General features: G+C 31.7%; 2 protein-coding genes across 2 annotated transcripts in view; one reads left to right on the top strand and one right to left on the bottom strand.

The window, feature by feature from the left end:
* Window positions 1–19601, bottom strand: part of LOC134690696 (X-ray repair cross-complementing protein 5-like) — a 66796-nt gene that overhangs the window by 20949 nt on the left and 26246 nt on the right. Inside the window, exons 8-16 of the mRNA XM_063550707.1 lie at window positions 18861–18996; window positions 18281–18390; window positions 17079–17141; window positions 16311–16448; window positions 15051–15159; window positions 13851–13911; window positions 13312–13384; window positions 12378–12571; window positions 8849–8942 (exon numbers count right to left, since the gene is read on the bottom strand). Of these exons, the coding sequence (XP_063406777.1) occupies window positions 8849–8942; window positions 12378–12571; window positions 13312–13384; window positions 13851–13911; window positions 15051–15159; window positions 16311–16448; window positions 17079–17141; window positions 18281–18390; window positions 18861–18996 (978 nt within the window). The remainder of the gene's footprint in view (window positions 1–8848; window positions 8943–12377; window positions 12572–13311; window positions 13385–13850; window positions 13912–15050; window positions 15160–16310; window positions 16449–17078; window positions 17142–18280; window positions 18391–18860; window positions 18997–19601) is intronic.
* Window positions 1296–7963, top strand: LOC134690694 (uncharacterized). Its single transcript, XM_063550705.1, has 4 exons — window positions 1296–3968; window positions 4563–4625; window positions 5228–5278; window positions 5809–7963. The coding sequence occupies exons 1-4, from the start codon at window positions 1326–1328 to the stop codon at window positions 6040–6042; spliced, it is 2991 nt and encodes a 996-aa protein (XP_063406775.1). The 5' UTR covers window positions 1296–1325; the 3' UTR covers window positions 6043–7963.

Here is a 19601-nt window from a genome sequence, read left to right as displayed (position 1 = left end):
AATCACAAAAGCTTCTTTTTTCTTCTCTTTTGGCATATCTTGTAATAAATATTCAGCAAAGCAATAAGTTTTCTTCTCTCTCTGTACATGGACTGTCTAGTGCATTTCAAGTCATTTCTCTCCAGATGCTCATCTTCATGGTGAAATATCTCCGAAAATATGATACTTTTTAAGCCAAAAATAAGAACAGGTAAATTGGTGCAAATGAGTTCCGAATATTGGGTCAATTGATACATTTGGAAAACAAAATTTGACGCAAATGATACCCCTTAAAAACAGTAATTGGCACAAAAGGACTGTTACTTACATTCTCTATGCAGTTGTGTTAATTAATGACAGGCCATACATACTACACAATAATTAATCCCTGAATCAAGATTTTAATTCTTTTTTTGTTTTCATTGCAGGAATAGAGACAGGAATTTAGAGTAATCTGAATTCAAACACAAACATACCAAATATGTAGAAATAAATTATTATGAGGTAAAAGTTAAAACATCTGAAGCATGTACAGAATTGCTACATCAGATTATACTGTAGTATACCCAGAAATGGACCATATACTAAAAACTGAAAGCCAATTCACATCTGTTTATGATAATGGTTTATTAGAATTAGATGCTAAGTATGACAAGTATGAAGGAAATACTGAAAGCCACTTTATATCTTTTCATGATTTATTTTTAATATCAAAATTAATTGATAAGTATGAAAGAATTTGGAGGAGATTTAATAAAGTATCACTATCAGCAATGTGTGATAAAATTAAGAGATGTGAACAGGAGTTACTGAAAATGAATAGCAGGGGCAGGGAATACAACATTAATGATAATGATGTGCGGATTTTAGGCTATACCCAATCAATTACAACATTTCTTCACGTCTTCTGTTTGTTGTTCTCCGTACCAGGTCAGGAGAATAGTAAGTCATGGGTACTCAAGAATCTTACCAGACTAATAACGAGGAAGTCAGAATCGGATTTATTCCATATTTATAATGAGTATATAGACCAGCTTATGATCTTGAAGTCTTTTGTAACAGAGAAGACTCTATGTATTGGAGAGATACATCCATACTATGAATTGCAATTAAAACTTTGCTATGGTGAAAAACTAATGAAACAAGAGAAATATCAGCAATACCAACAATTCATGGTTAAAAACACAGATTTGGTTATGTCCATGATTAAAGAAATGAAAAAGAGGAAAGAATATAAAACAATGTCTAAATCTTGCATATTTCTCCTATGTGTACTACACATTAATTCATCATGCCTTCAACCATTTAAAGTTTGGATTACAAAAGAACTAACATGTTTACTGACTATGTTGCCAGCAGATCAATGTTATGAGACCTTGATACAATATAGTGAGCAAATTAATATGATGAATTTGTCAATGAGACTTGACGATCTGTGTTCTATTATTGGGAGGATATATCCACACCTGCAACTTAAATCAATACTGTTAAACTGTGAAATATTGATCAAACATAAAGAATACCAATTGTATCGAAAATTCATGGTTCAAAACCTTAAGCTATTGATAGATTGGAAAATAAATATGGGCAGTGATGACAGCAATAGACAAATAGTACCACATGATCGTTCTAAATCATGTGATAAAATAGACACAATGTGGAACAATAAAGGGAACAGGATTAAACAAAAAAGTAGTTTACTCTCTAGTCTACTGTGCATTCTGCCAGAGGAAGAATTGTATGAAACTATCAGTCATTATCTATTTCTAGTTCAAAACATGAGATCGTTTATTGTTCCCAAATATCTTTATTCTGTAAAAAAGGATCCATACTTAAATCTTCTATTCAAACTTTTTTGGTGCAGAAAACTGATCAATGAAGGTCATGCAGACAGTAATATAGTTTACAGATGTCTAAATAACTTTTACAGGGAAAACTGTCAAGAAAATGAAGCTGAACTTACTGTATATATAATTAGTATTGCTGATAGTTTATCAGATACAAGTTTCATGAAAGAGGTATTACAATGCTATTTAAGAAAAAAAATAGTAACAGTTACTTCAATGGCAACAACAGAACATGGGAATGAGAGATGTGAATATAACAAGGAGGTGAAATATGCACAAAATATGAGTGAACACAATCTAATTTATACTCAGTGTGCTTCCATCTTAAGTGGTAAAAAGATGAAGAATGTTGACATCCATCAATATTCAAGGAAGTTTAATATGAAAGGACCTGAAGATGAAAATAAAGTAGAAATGCAATCAGAACAGGCAAAGCTGTTGATACTATTTATACTTCTTCTATTACTGACAGCTCTTGGACATAAATCAGCAAAACTCAAAAAGTACCTAGCACTGAAGTATGAATATGACATGGCAAGCTTGTACCTATTGTGGTGTTCAGGGGACATTGAGGTTCACCCAGGACCTGCATGGAGTAGGAAACAGTTGGAGCACAACTCTGAACGAGAGAGGAAGTGGCTCCAAGACATAAATAGTATCCTTTTAAAACTTTACTTGGGAATACCAACTCAGTCAAAACCAAAAAACTTATGGCAAAAAGACAACCAACCAGAGCAATGGCCTTTGGATAAACCATTTTATGACACCAAAAATGCTTCAAAGGATGCTAAAGGCAACAAGATAACTGATGATCAAATTCTGACATGTTTGTTGGAATGTTTAAAAAAGGAAAAAGTAGATATACCTCACATATACCAATCTGAAATATCAGCATGGACAAATAAAAACATTCAATTATTACATAAACTGCAAGTTTATAGAATTGAAATGGAAAATGTTAAGTCAGCATCACTCAACTTAATTTTATCAAATTTAGAAGATAATGCAAAAAATTTGCAAAATATTAAATTTAGCCTTGAGAACTCCACTTTGGACAAAATACAAATAGAAGGTTTACTGAATAATGATCGAAGACAAAAGAAGCAGGCAGAAATGGTAGCTGAGATAACCCGTGATTTAGCCAATACACTATGCAGACTGGCTAAAGGAACAGATCCAATGGAAAAAGGGGATGGAACATGGAATAGACCACCACCAGTCGACTGGCCAGATGATGTCCCCTTTTTTAACCCTAAAAACAGAGGAAAAAACAAGGACAAACCCAAATGCCCTGACACAGTACTTGTCTGTACTTTTCTAAAACTTCCATATCTGAGAATTCCTGAGAATACTCTACAAATAGTTAATGCATACCAAACCATGTACAACTGTACAGACACTGACAGACAAAAGAAAAACAAGGAAAAACTATGTAGATTATATTCAAAACAATCAAATTCGGAAAAGTTAGATTGCTCCTTACAAAATCTGCATAAAGAAGGTTTATTTTCAAGAGAAGTACATGGCATTTTAAACCAATGGTGGAAAACACAGTCAGTTGATGAGCATGCTGAACATGTTTTAAAGAATGCCCTTGTAAGATCTGATGAAAGACCTCATATAACAATAGACATAACAAAAAAAAATGAACAAGATACCAATCTCAGATACATCTCTTATACCATTCATATCAAAGATGCTTATCTTCATATAAAATGTACCACAGACCATCCAAATCAATCGAATCTTCAGCAAACAATCACTGAGCCTTTAGTCCAAGCAAATAGCTCAGAGAACATTGAAGATAGTGTATTACCACCAGATGTCATTGACTTAGTACTTGAGCATGATGTTGTGGACCAAACTGAATGTCCTAATGATAATTCAGTTACGGACAACATATCCATGCCATTTGATTTACAGAGGCAGGGAGCTCCTTTGCCTATCAGGCATCAACACCTTACACCTCACAATGATTTGGACATCCTGACGAACCATAACACCCTGGCATCAGATCTAAATAGCAGCAGACGCACCACAGAGTATGATACAACTAGTTTACAAGCTTGTGACTCTGTACATAATTCATACAGCAGAAATTGTGAAAACCTTGATGGCAATATGAGCACCTCCAAAGTAAAGGTAATTATTAAAGTATGTAAGATTTTAATATTTACAAAAACATGTATGACAGTTTATGAATTTTAGAGATTTTACATTTGAACTTGCACCGATATATACTATATTGTACTATTTTGGAAATCATAAAGGCCTATCAAATGCAAGAATAAAGATAATTCAAGGGATTTAATAAATTATATTTTACTTTAAAAAGAGTTCAAACTGAAAAAAAGCAAAAGTTACGATGTAAACAGGTCATGACCAATGAAGTTGTGCAAATAATCAAATATCACCGACAGTATAACTTACCATATTTGGTTCCCCACTTACTGACCTAATCACAACTTTGACTTGTCATGTATGCAAAATTATTAAAGTCAATATGGATAGACAAAGGGATTGGGGTAAAATAATCTAGAAAATAATAAAATTGCAGTCAATGCATGATTTCTCATAAAAAATATTCAATCAAAATAATTAAGTTCACGGTGACCCTGAAACCACACTTGTGGCAACAAAACAGCACAACTTAGTCATTGTAAGTCATGCAAGACAAAAATTACTGCATTAATTCAAATGTAATTGCTTCTTTAAATCTTCATTTTTTTTTAATAGAGGAAACAAATAGAGGACAAAGAAGAACCTGTTAAGAAACTGTTAAAAATAAAAGTGAATCAGGTATATATGTCTTCAGCAGAGTTTGTGAGTAGATTAACAAAACTTCATAATATATACAACAAATATTTGCATCAGCTGCAACAGTACAATATTAGTAAGATTTTGGAGATAGCTGTATTGCATTATAAGCCATAGCATCATTAATCGGTGATTTGATGGTCATAAATTGAGTGTACTGGCAAAATATTAGCATAGGCATTTGCACCCTTCAGATCACCAATTGATGCCTTCGAAGTTTAAAGTACATTATTTTATCTCCATTCTAAAGAAACTACAGTAAACAACGTCAAATCACAAATTTGTCATACATCGTCTGCACTTACGGGAACATTTTTATAGCATCAATTAAGAATTGGTAATGTTACACATCAAAATGAACGTTACAAACAATGTTGCATCAGAATTTTGGTTAATATACGTAAAGATATCAACTTGTGGCACTCAACAAATAAACTTTCATTGAGGTAGACATTATTTTATATGTTTCAAAACACTACTTAGAAGAGTAAAATTATGAATTGTTTTAATTTATATCATAAATCTGTGAGTATAGGTAAACATTTAAAAATAATGTATTAACGAATATATTTATATATTTTCAGTGTGAACATTATGACAGAATTGCTGAAAATTCTTCATCAGCTGATTCAAAGGTGAGTTTGTCAGTTTCCCTTTTTTCTAATGCATCAGAAGTCAAAAGATAAACATCCCACAGAACAATTTTCAAATAAAGAACATTTAATCTGTAAAAAAAATTAGAAGAGAATAAATCTCATAAATCTTTCCATAATTATGCGAAAATATAAGAGCGGCATTCAAACTCATATGTCGAAAATAAACAGAGAACCGATAACAATAGACAAGCAATAGTACACAAAACAAAAAAAAAGACTTGAGAAACATGAACCCCACCAAAATAACTCGTTATTATAGCAACAGATGAGCGATATCTGCCAAGTAATCTATCCACTTTCGTAATACCTCAAATTCACAAGGGATTTTTCCATTGGAGACTCAGTTCAAACAATTCATTTCTTAGCCTTTTTTAATTTCTACTTCAGTTATATATACATATATATATGTATCGATCGTTACTTAACAATTAAAAGTAAAAATAAATATCATGGAAAATGATTACCACATAAGTTCTTTCAGTAGAATATAATATTTGCTTATATTGCAGAGGAATGAACTATCACTAGAACAGATTCCCAACAATACAAGCACTTTAAAGGAAATATGCAGTGACAAATTTCTAGATTCGTGGAGTCTTTATTTACATGAAAACATTGATGAAATGAAAAACAATGGGAAACAAAATGACCAAATAGAAGATGATAAAGAACTAGAAAGCTTTTCAGACTTAGACAATTTTATATCAGGGAAACCATCTCAGATGGAGACAGATTTATTGTAATAATGCTTTATATTTTAACATTGTAAATACTTTTTGGAACACTCTTTTGTACATTTAATATTACTCAATGAGTTCAATAGTATTCTTTTTCCTTATAGTTTGTATGAGAGTTCATTTGGAATAGAGAGGATATGTATTGGGTAGTTATATATGCCTGACTCAGCTAAGATCATTAATATGGATTATTATAAATCTAAACATACAATGATGAAACACATAAAGAATATATTTTAATGACACAATTTCTTTCACTCCCAGTACATGTTTCTCAAGATGGTACTTTGAGACAGACTTTTTATTGTTATTTTGTACGATTAAATATCTCAATATATTTAAATGTATTTTTTTCATAGATGTGCAATGATCTCATAGAAAGTCAGTAATTGTTTAACAACTAAACAATTATATACATAAAAGGTACACATATAACACACTGTCATAATTTTATATCCTTGGAGCTGTAGTTAGTGCATCGGACTACTAACACAAAGGTTCCTGGTTCTATTCCCGTTTAGGATGAAAAATTTCAAAAACTCAATTTTCTGCTCTCTCTTGACACCATTTGCGAATATGGTCTCAAAGAAACGATGATAGTCTGTCGGAAGGGGATGATAAACGGCTGACCCTTGTTTTTAGAGAGCCATATCTCTTGCACATTAAAGACATCCTTGTAGATTTCGAACAAGAGTAGGCTAATGCCGCTACAAGGCAGCACTTGCACCCGCAAAGTGAAAAGGGATTAATATAAATTGCAAAACTTGTCTCCCAGTCCACTATAACTTAATATGTTTAAACTAATTTTATATCCTTATTTGAATTAAAACAATTCTAATTAATTATGTAAACTTCAGTAAAAACTGTTAAATACTTTTGCCCAGTGTTTTTTAAAGACAGTTATTTGATATCTATAGTTAATGCATTTTTCCCTTTAAACAACTAAATCTCCAGAATTAATTTGTTGTACAATTTCTTCAGATGTTTTTTGCAATTCCTTTAATTTGAATATTCTTTTTATCGTAAATTTTGATGTAAATCACATGTATTAATAAATACAGATTTAACAAGAACTATCTTTAAAAAAGATATCCGACGTATTTAAATTTGAGTATATGTTTAAAACTATCATTTCGATAACCTTCAGAAGCACAATGACTTAATGATGCAGGACCTCTTTAATAAAATCTCCATCTTTATGTAACTTCAAGAAATTCTTTACTAAGTCTGGTTATATTAAGGCAGTAATATATAAGAATATTGTGATAACACCTAAAATTTTCATTTGTCAAAAAATCTAGTGCAAATAAAAAGAAACAAATATACATTTACTACTGTTTACATTAAACTTAATTCATGGTTAACAAAGCTAGAAACTATTGGTAGTATAAGTAGTATCTTTCTGTTTACATTCACCAAAACCCCGCGTAAATCTCACATGCGTAGGTGCGTTCTAAAAGTCATGTACATTCGTACAACAAAGTTTTCATTAAAAATTATATAATTATATAATTTTCCCGAATAAACAGCTGTCATGGATGCAAAGAACTATTGGAGAAACAATTATTTGAATAAAAAGATAAATCTTTGTAAGATCTAGTTCAAATATTTATAGTTTTTCACTTTCTTTCCATCACGATATAATTTTTGAGACATTTTTTCAAACACAACCAAATCACCCACCATGACAGCATTTTGTCCAATCACAGAAAGGATTTTCTGGAATGTGTAGTCTGTTGCCATAGTGAAGCGTCCTTAAGTTCAAAGTGCACAAACCAACTACGTCGGAAAAAAAATAATGGAATTGGCTCAAAATATTCATTTCATGCAAACAAAAAGGGCAAATAACACTCACAAGGATTTTTTTTTATACCATGCTTTATGTATATTATTGATACATTTTAAAACTGAAAATGTAAAATAATGTTTAAACAATCTGGTTTGAAGTAAAATAAAAAGTAATTCATAATTATTGATTTTTTTTTAATCTTTCTGAACACTCATATAATTTGCTTGCAATAAGTATGTGGTATGAGTGCCAATGAGACAACTCTCCATCCAAGTCACAACCTGCAAAAGTCAACCATTATAGGTCATAGTACAATCTTCAATACATGACATTCGCTCACACCTAACAGCAAGCTAGAGTATGCTTGAAAATACATATGACATATGGAATATGATAGTTTTTGTCCATTCATTTGATGTGTTTTAGCTTTTGATTTTGCCAATTGAATAGGTACTTTCAGTTTTGAATTGTCCTCAATATTTTTGTGATTTTATTTTAAACAGAGATCATGCCAATCTCTACTCAGGAAATCTTTTTCAAATAAAATTAGATTAGACATACCTGCACAGCCAAATGAATGCAACTCAAAATGGGTCTTAATCTGCCTGTTATTGTGCAGAATAGGAGAAGACAAAGTGGGGGTTCACCTAGCTACCGAGATTAAATCCCAATCTTCTTCAGAAAAGGACAGTACCAAATTAGGAATTTGAGTTGTTTCCAATCCACCCATTGATAGGTTAAGTCTAGCATTTGGTTTTGTCAGGTTTTGTGGACTTTCGCCTAGTAAATTTACCTTGGTATTCAGTATTTATGTTATTACATATTTCTATCTTCCAGTTAACCTTGGAATTATAGCATGTGAATGGTTTCTGTTGATTCAGCATTCTACAAGTTAATATTTGAAAATCAGGTTCTAGTATATATAATACATATCACATTATTTCAATGACTGCTAGTGCTGCTCAATGGCATCCTCCATACCAATGTATGTCAAGATCATTAATTGATACCATGACAACTTACCTCTGTGACCTCTGCCTTTGTGATGTCCTCCATTCCACCTTCAAGGTCATCATCTAACTTCTGTTTCTTAACAGGACCTCCTTCAGCTTCATCCCTGATCAACAAAAACAATACATGATAAAGTACGCAATGATGGTCCACAGAAATTAATATTTAAATAATATTGCCATGTTTACAAACATAAAATGGAGGTATGATTGCCAATTAGAAATGAAAACAACAGGTTATAATTTTCATTCGTCAGAAGTGCTATTTTCGAGTTACCCTCATAAGGAACACTCAATACCTAATATTTGATGGCCAAGGATGTGTAATTACTAAAATAGTTGAAAAGCTATATGAACATAAAAAGTCTTTAACCGAGAATGTGTCCATAGTAAATGGATGCTCCATTTGAATTATCATTTTCTATGTGCATTGGACCTTGGAATTCAGGTAAAAGTCTAATTTGGCATTAAAATTAGAAAGATCATATCATATGGAACATGTGTACTAAGTTTCATGTTGATTGGACTTCAACTTTATCAAAAAACTACCTCAACCAAAAACTTTAACCTGATGCGGGACAGAGGCACATTTAATAAAGGGCTGCGCTTTAGCGCATGATACGCCCTTAGCTCTTTTAACTTGTCTTTTATGCTTTAAATGAATTTATATGATCAACTAGAAATAGTGTGAGCCCTGTCAAATACCCCCCCCCCCCCCCAAATAATAAATAAAAATGCACTAAGTTTGTTGTCTTTAATTTTTCATCCATACATAAAATTTTGTGAAAGTGTTAGTTATTGTCCCAAAATTGGAAAAATCCCCCCTTTTTTAAGCATAAAAATTCATAACACAGAAATGTAAAATCTGAAATTTATAAAAATTGAAAGGGAGCTTACATCAATAGATATAAACAATTCACCAAAGTTTCATGGACATTGGTGAAAGCCTTTTTGAGTTATTGTCCGAAGTGTTAAAAATCACCCTTTTTTTATGAATAAAGCCCCATAAATCCAAAACTTAAAATCTGAAATTTATAAAAATTGAAAGGGAGCTTACATCAATAGATATAAACAATTCACCAAAGTTTCATGGACATTGGTGAAAGCCTTTTTGAGTTATTGTCCGAAGTGTTAAAAATCACCCTTTTTTTATGAATAAAGCCCCATAAATCCAAAACTTAAAATCTGAAATTAAAAAAAAACAAAAGAGAGCTTACATCAAAAGATATAAACAATTCACCAAAGTTTCATGGACATTGGTGAAAGCCTTTTTGAGTTATCGTCCGAAGTGTTGAAAATCCCCCCTTTTTTATGAATAAAGCCCCATAAATCCAAAACTTAAAATCTGAAATTAAAAAAAAACGAAAGGGAGCTTACATCAATAGATATAAACAATTCACCAAAGTTTCATGGACATTGGTGAAAGCCTTTTTGAGTTATTGTCCGAAGTGTTGAAAATCCCCCCTTTTTTATGAATAAAGCCCCATAAATCCAAAACTTAAAATCTAAAATTAAAAAAAACCGAAAGGGAGCTTACGTCAATAGATATAAACAATTCACTTAAGTTTCATGGAAATTGGTGTAGGTGTTTTTGAGTTATTGTCTGAAGTGTGGACGACGGACGGACAGACGGACAACGGTATACCATAGTACGTCCCGTCCCGGGCGTATAAAAACATAATGCCCATAAATGGGGCATAAAAACAACAATATCCAGCTAAGGTCAACTTTGCTTCAGGGAGTTGAAACTGATAATATGGATAATTTTAACAGAGTAACAATAAGTAAGTGGTACAGTAAACAGGAAATTGTTGAGTGATGAATCTGAAAACACATCATATGGTTAAGCTAACTTATGTAGGCCCTGAGACCAAATTTCAGATATCCTTATGATGTAATTCATGAGAAAGATGTGACAAAAATAATCATGGGATGGATAGGTAGACAGACAGAGGTAAAACAGCATACCCCATTTTTTTTCAAAACTGGGGTTAAAACATTGAACTTTAGTGGTTTTTTTTTTCAATCTATCAAAAAGAGAAACTCAAATGACAAGAACATTGAAGGAGGAACTGGCAACATATAAGTATGCTCACACAAGGTTGGTAAAAGTCTTCATTCAATAAATGAGTAAAAATAATCAATAATGAAAGTGTTTGTGAGCACTGATGGGTAAACATTGCATTCATATAGCAGTTGAAACTTAGAAGGCAGTATAATGAATTGAAGATATTAATGTGTATAAGAGAAGACAACTCTAGTTTTAAATTTTTCAATGACATAATTGATATTTTAAAACATGTACACGATTTATGCACAATGCACAATTAATTCAACATTCTTAAACAAGTATGGTTATACACATACACATTATTTTGTATAATTATAATTAGTATCTAAGGGTATGGTTTTTTTTTTATCTCAAAATTAGTGGTACAGTTTTAACATGAGTGCACACGCTGAAATGTCTCGCCTTCTGTACTTATCATTGATATTATGTTGATAGTCCTAAGTATAAAGCTTTATTACAACTGTCACATAAACTTAACATTAATCAAGACAACTAAACAAAGACCAATGAACCTTGAAATGAGGTCAAGGTCAGATGAACCATGCCAGGCAGACATGTACAGCTAACAATGCTTCTATACAACATATATAGTTGACCTATTACTTATAGTTGAAGAAAAATAGACCAAAACACAAAAACTTAGAACTGTGCAATGAACCATGAAAATGAGGTCACGGTCAAATAAAACCTGCACGACTGACATAAAGATCATTAAATATTTCCTTACACCAAAAACAGTTGACCTATGGCATATAGTATTAGATTAAAAGACCAAAACTCAAAAACTTAACTTTGACCACTGAACCATGAAAGTGAGGTCAAGGTCACATGACATCTGCCCCCTAGACATGTACACCTTACAATCATTCCATACAACAAATATAGTAGACCTGTTGCATTTAGTACGAGAAAAAACACACGAAAACACAAAAACTTAACTATAACCACTGAACCATGAAAATGAAGTCAGGGTCAGATGACACCTGCCAGTTGGACATGTACACCTTACACCTTTTTAAGAAGTGAGCTAATGCCGCCGCCGTAGCTGCCGCCAAATCACTATCCCTATGTTGAGCTTTCTGCAATAAAAGTTGCAGGCTCAACAAAAATTGATAATTCAAGCTGACCACAAAAGGGTTTTGCTTGCAACTATGCAATCATCACCTTGAAAAAAATCATAATATAACACATGAGCTGCTTCGCATAGAATTCCACAATTATCAAATTCATATCAATACATTTATCAACTTATTTCGTGATTGATCTCCCTGCAAAGCCTGTACCTTTTTTGAAAATTAAGCTGATATAAGAAGCCTACAAAACAAGACTAAATTTTATCTTTTATTTCGTATTTGTATATTCCAAAATCAGTTAAAGTATTAAACATGAACATGTTTTTTTGAACTTGCATATGGTTATGTCTATCTTATGCAGTTCAAATATTGTCAGTTTTTTAATAATAAATACGAACCCATCTTTAAATAACTTCTCCCCTGTTCTGTCTTCCTTTCGTTTGACCTCTTCTAATTTGAATAATTTCTGTATTTTTTCTACCTCAGGTTCACATTTAGTTATAATTTCCTGTGGTGGTTTTAGATAATTGGCTATCAAGGGAGATAATTCAGGAAGTTGATCATCTGGATTCAAAGCTCTATGTTGTAAACACTGGAAAAAGAGAAAAGTAATCTGTTACAGTGTCACCTGCAAACTCAAAATAATCAAAAATTAAAAATGCTTCATTTTTTGGTAAGGGATACAAAAACAAATCATTCAGAATCAACGAGTTAAATACCAGTTGCATTTTGTGCTCTTTGAAATAAACTGTGCGACTTTGGTGGAATTATTTTACAAGGTTTCATGGAGTCGCTGATGACTGGTGTTACATGAGCAATGACAGAATTAATTCCAAAGTGTTGCTAAAGTTGGAAAACAAAACTGACAAGTTTTATTTATCAAAGATTTTAATTTGAAACCTACTCCATTTTTTTAGATAAACTTTACTTGTCATATAATAGTTAATAAATATATAGCAAATAAATAATATTTAATGATGAATTTTAATTTATTCATAAGAAGAATGACACTTCACAACCTGAACCAATCATGTTGCATAAAATAGTCAGTTTTTTTGCGCTTGGAGACAGTGATTTGAAAATTGGTAATAGTTTTAACATGACTAGTTACCAATCAAATTAGAATTTTGTTCTGGATGATGATTTTGTGCAGAGTTATGGTTCTTGAAGTTAGATAATTCACTAAATATACTCAGTTTTCAAGACTTTTTTTTTGTCATGTTTGAAGTTATAGATTAAGATAGAATTTTGTTCTAGACTTTGTACTGCCATGCAATACTCACAGAGAGCTTGCCACTTTTTAAAAAAACACAGGTTCTTTTGACCACATACCTGATACAGTCTTTGAAAATGTGGATTAAATACAAATTTTGGTTTCAATGCTTCAACTTTATCTTCTTCATCACTGAAATTAAAAATGTATCTGCTTGTTACAAATAGTAGCAAGAAATCTCTAGTATTGTATTCATGGGCTGATTTAAAATAAATTGACAGTGGTTGTTGTAAACTGTTTCATATTCATTTATTTGGGGGGGGGACCAAATTCATGGATTGATGAAAAGTTATACACAATCATTACAGCAAATATACTGCAAATTATTCTGACTGCTGTAATAAAAGTGAAAAGGAGACTTTGCCAGGCATATGCAACATTCATAATTATTAAAATGAGTGACTTGATTTTCACTATCAATGCATGCAATAGTTCATTTTGTTGTTGTTTTGCTGTCTGACTTAAAATATACCCTTGCTATTATTTGTTAGTTGTGCTTACTCCCCTGTGTAAGAAAAGTTCAAATCTGTGATTAAGTTTATTGTATTGTTAGGTTGCTCAGTCTTCTTCTACATATGTTGTTATAAGTAATACTTACTCCCCCGTTTGAGACAAGTCCATATCTGTGATTAAGTCATCTACTGCCTTCAACTGGTCAGCTGTAAAATAACAAGATGTAGAATGACCTAATACTTTTATTATAATTTTACTACTGTCACAAGTATATAAGTAACAAGAATGTGTTCATATACATGAAAGCCCCACTAGCACTATCATCTAATATGTTCAATGAACTGTAAAAAACTATAACATGCCAATTTGGCATTTAAATAAGAAAGATCATATCATAGGGAACATGTGAACTAAGCTTCAAGTTGATTGGACTTTATCAAAAACCACCTCGACCAAAAAACTTTTGTCTGAAGAGGGACAGACGCATGGATGGACAAAATAAAAGGATGAACGAACGCACAGACCAAAAACATAATAACCCTAGGTAGGGCATAAAAAGGCAGTACAGCAATCAATGTGAAAATGCAACACACAGTTAAACATCTACAGATGAAGCTGATACCAAATTTATAGAAGATTTGATTTCTAGTTTCAGAAAAGAATGAGAGAAAAATTCACAGGTTACACAAACAGACATAGGGGACCAGAACATGGAGGGGGTTTAGATAGTTATAAAGACTTGTCTAATCCACCATTTTCTACATATGAAAATGCCTGTACCAAGTCAGGAGTTATCCATTCATTTGATATGTTTGAGCTTTTGATTTTGCCTATTGATTAGGGACTTCCCGTTTGAATTTTCCTCAGAGTTCCAGATTTTAATTGTTTTTTTGTGTATATAAGATGCATAACAAACCTTTTTATCAGTATCTAACAAGCATGACAAGCAAAACTATGAAATTTTAATGATTATAATTTTTCTCTCTCAATAAAGATAATACAAATGTACTAGATCTAACTTTTTTTTAGCAAAGGGAAAAAATAAATACAAGTTGATGCAGACAATGTTTTTACTTCTGCAAATTGAGAAATTATTGTGAGGTTTTCATTAAAGCAAATCTTGCGACTAGGTGAGTATGGCAATAAAAAAAACTTGCATTTAGATGTTTAATACATATATCTGTATCCAGATTTTTCTGAAATCCCATTAATAAATCTCTCATTATTGTCGATTTTTGAAACATCCCATCAATAAATGAATGCCATAATTTCTGAATTTACAATATTCTATTCTATTCTACCATATAGTGACTGCCTTCAACAAATTGAAGATTATATAACTTACCTGATGGTGCGTTTTTAACATTAACTTTAGTGTCCTCTGTAATGGGTAAAGAACCAAATGTAAATTGTCGAATATCTTCTCTGAAGGGAAGTTCTACATAGATTAAACACTGAAAATGAACATAACAATCAGTAAAGCTTTTAGAAACTTTGTATGAAATACAAATTATGTCTTTATTATAAAATGTAATATTGATGTAGACACAACCTTGTTAAGAATTTTTTTTTTATAAATGACGCAAATTATCATAGAAACCGTATTTGAATATCATAACTCTCTACTAACAAGAATTTGTACACGAATGCCCCACTCGCACTATAATTTTCCATTTTCAATGGACCATGAAATTGGATAAAAAATATAATTAGGCATTAAAATAAGAAAGATAATATCATAAGGTACATGGGTACTAAGTTTCAAGTTGATTGGACTTCAATCTCATCAAAAACTACCTTGACCAAAAACTTTAACCCGAAACATGCACTTTCATTTTCTATGTTCAGTGGACCGTGAAATTGGGGTCAAAAGTTTAATTTGGTTTAAAAATTAGAACGATCATATTATAAGGAACATGTGTACTAAGTTTCAAGTTGATTGGACTTCAACTTCATCAAAAACTACCTTGACCAAAAACTTTAACCTGAAGCGGGACAGACGGACGAACGGACGGACAGACAAACGGACGAACAGACAGACGGATGAACGGACGCACAGACCAGAAAACATAATGCCCCTCTACTATCGTAGGTGGGGCATATAAATTAAATTCAAGTATTAGCATGATTAGGAAGTCTTATAAATAAAAACAGTTTAAAAATATATGTGCTAAAAGAAAAGAAAAAAAGAAGGTAGAGTTATCTCCCATTGCATTTAAATTCAATGACTATATGAAATGGGAGGTAACTCAAATTTGCTATAACTGCAAAAGTTCATTTTTTTTTAATAACCTAGTTTTATTCAGAAGTTAATTGAAACATTTATTAACACATCCCTGTAATGTCGTAAAGCTCTGACTTTTATAAGTAGACAAGAGTTTGTTATTTGCCCTGCAAACTTGGCTTGTGACAAATAACTGACTCTGGTTTAATGTTGCTCAATATTTAGTATTCTGAGTATAAAAATGTTTTTTGTTGTTTGCTTTTTCATCATTTTTCTCCCGCTATGGTATTCTCAGTTTTTCTTCAAATCATGTTTTTTATTACTTCTTTGGGAATTTATACCTTCTTTTTTTTAGAAAAAAAACCAACCTAAAATACTTACTTCATACTCAGTTTTTATATGAGGAATCAGACATCCTAGTTTGGGTCCTGAGGCAGCGCTGTAGACTTTCCTTACAATGGCCACCATGTTTGTTTCATATAGAGCATTTATTAGAGCTGATAAAGCAATGGCCGCAGACTGAAAAACAAAGAAAATTTACATAGTCAGGAGCATGTTATTTTTAAAAGAGTGTATCTATCAACTTATATTTTCGATTTGTTTTGTACATAAATAAGCTTGCTGATTTTCTGGTTCTTGGTTTGAATTGTTTGACATTTGTCATGTGAGGGCCATTTATAGATTACTTTATGTTATGGGTAATGCTTATTGTTGAAGGTCCTACAGTGAACTATTGTAGTTCTAACAGGAAGAATGAATACCAGATGGTGGAAAAAGGTGGCCAGGTTAAATAAAACTCATTCCATGTTTTACATTTCTGGATTAAATATTTCTGAATTGTAAACCGTTTCAATGACATAAGAAAACCACACTCAAAGCTAGGGGAGTTCAAGATGTTCATACAAACTCCCCTGTGAAAAACTATAAGCACTGTTAAAGTCTACATATTGTTTGAATTGTATTTGTTAAATTAACCCCCCTTGGAAATTCCTGGCTGGCTATGAAAACCATCCTGCTCTTAGCCAGTAAATCTTCGATTCAAGGCTGGTGTTTGTCTTCCTTCTGTTCATCTATTTAAACATCCTTATCAAGAACAAATTGTAATGCAATTTAGTGATAACAGTTTCCATTTCAAAAGATATTTTTTACCTCATCATCTTTTTCAGGAACCACATAGGATGACCCATCTCCAAGGTAATGGTGTCGCTTTATCTGTAAACCAAAGATTTCAAATTATTTACACTCGTTTTAGCTATTTCAATAAAGTATAGTAAAAAAAAGTTAGGCTGATATGTTTAGCAGTCCCTGGTAACTGCAAGTTTGCCTTCTGAATTCATAGTTGGTTTGCACAATAATTTTGATGAACAATTTCATATAGCTGACTACTGTGGATTCATTTATTATCATGGGTATCAATTTTCGTGGATAGAGAAAAAATCGTGGATATTTGATTTCCTGGTTTGGAACAAGTCTGCATATATGTTTGTAGAAAATGTGTATTTCACAGAACATTAAAATTCATCGTTCACCTAGGCCTGTATCTATAAATTTGTTGTTCAATAAATAATAATGAATCCACAGCATTCAAAAATGGAGTTTTAGTAATTTTAAGACGAAATGAGCACCTGGCATACTATATTACAAACCTGGTATCTATAACGAATCAAAAAGAGAAGGTCAGGATTTAATAGAACAAATGGTTTGTATAAACAGTAAGTAATATTTCAAAATATGTGTTGGGGAGGGAAGCTGGGGTTGAAAAGCATTTTTATCTCAAACATATGATCTCAAACAATATACCTGAATATTATCTATATAATGTATGGAAGAAGCAAACCAGTACTGGGGCCTTTTATAGCTGACTATGCGGTATGGGCTTTGCTCATTGTTGAAGGCCGTACAGTGACCTATAGTTGTTAATGTTTTTGTCATTTTGGTCTGTCTTTTGTGGATAGCTGTCTCATTGGCAATCGTACCACATCTTCTTTTTTTAAATTATACAGTACAATCATTTCTGGAGTAACTCAGAGGCAAATCTAATCAAATGCATGTGAAAACATACTCACAAACTTAAAGACTCATTGAATAAAAGACAGAAGGAAGGAAAGCTAAACAGACAGAAAGACAGATGGTCAATTGCAACACTTGCTTTGATAGGACCAAATATTTGTTCTACCCTGTGTTTAATATTCATCAGATATTCATATCTAATCAGGCTCAATAAAACCTAGTAGCTTTAAACATCTATATACCAGTTTATCATGGTATTTGCGTATACCTTGTCACCCCTAATAAATCCCAGTATTTTAAAAACTTTTCTCTGCCCTGTAATTCATGGCATTTATTTATACCTTGTCACCCTTGGTAAATCCCAGTATCTTAAAACATTTTTCTGCCCTGTATTTCATGTTTTCTTTGTCGTCCCCTGACATTGGTACCAATGTGTTTCCATATCTGTGACCTAAAATATATATACACATGAAATAATCTCAGTATTGTAGCCTTCTTAAGAATTACTGGATTCATGAAACAAAATTCTGTAAGGTTTCTATGTATTTTTGCTGTATAAAATTCAGATTAATTTAACAAGTAACCAGCTCATGAAGGCTGTTTATTTTTTCTTGGAGTTGTAAATTATTGTTGAACCAGGAAAGCAAAGATTTTGTTTAGTCTGTAAAAAATAAAACTATTATAAAGACATGCCATTAGCACCAAATTACTTTTTCCTAACTTTGTTCATTATCAATTTTTGTATGATAACCTAACTCTTATATATATCTTAATTAAACTTTTATCATAAAATTTTCATTTACTATGGAAGATATACCAAACAACAATTTTTCAAACTTTGAAATAGAAAAGAAGGGATATAGTGTATTATTGTTCACAAAATATTTTTCAAGTCACAAGATCCCTAGATAGTAAACTCACCCTCAACAATGTCCTCTTTTTCGACCTCAGTCTCTTCTTCATCATTCATATGGTAAGTCCTCAGTGTACTGATTTTCTCATCAGCATCCTTGGCATAAACCTTCTTCCAACTTTGTTTCAGTGTAAAATTCTTCATCTGAAAAAAAAATAATATATAAATGAAAGAACAGAGTACCAATGTTCCCCGTGTTGCACTTATTTAATATTTCCAAAGGGCATAACTCATCTAAAAAAGTTGATCATTCACCATTTAAGAACTTGTTGCAGGGGGAACAATAAATAAAATCATAAAGTTTTTAGAAAATAGAGACAAAAATAAGAATAGACAATAAAGAATCGAAATAATTTTTTTGTTTGAATCCAATTTAGTAAATTCAATTTTAGAAAGAGATATTGCTAAAAATAAAAGCTGGAAAATACTAATCTACTAATAGAACAAAAGACTGAAAGGAATGTTTGATATGACGTTACTAGTCAAGTGCATGAATGTTATGAAAGCATTCATGGTAATATTCAAAAGTAAATATGAAATATGAAACTATGTTTTTATTGCTATAAAAGGTAGCATTGAACTGTGTCAGGCCCTCATATGAAAATCAATGAAGTTTTAACACTCCAGTAGAAAATTTGAAAGATTTGTGATCATGTATCTATCAATAAACTTTTCGTAACTTATTGCACAATTTATGAATACATATATATATATATTTCAATGTTCCAAAAGAAACATGAAAAGTAATC

Source organism: Mytilus trossulus, chromosome 11 (assembly GCF_036588685.1).
Source record: "Mytilus trossulus isolate FHL-02 chromosome 11, PNRI_Mtr1.1.1.hap1, whole genome shotgun sequence".
In the NCBI taxonomy this organism is placed as follows: Eukaryota; Metazoa; Mollusca; class Bivalvia; order Mytilida; family Mytilidae; genus Mytilus; species Mytilus trossulus.
This window is presented reverse-complemented; position numbering and strand designations above follow the sequence as displayed.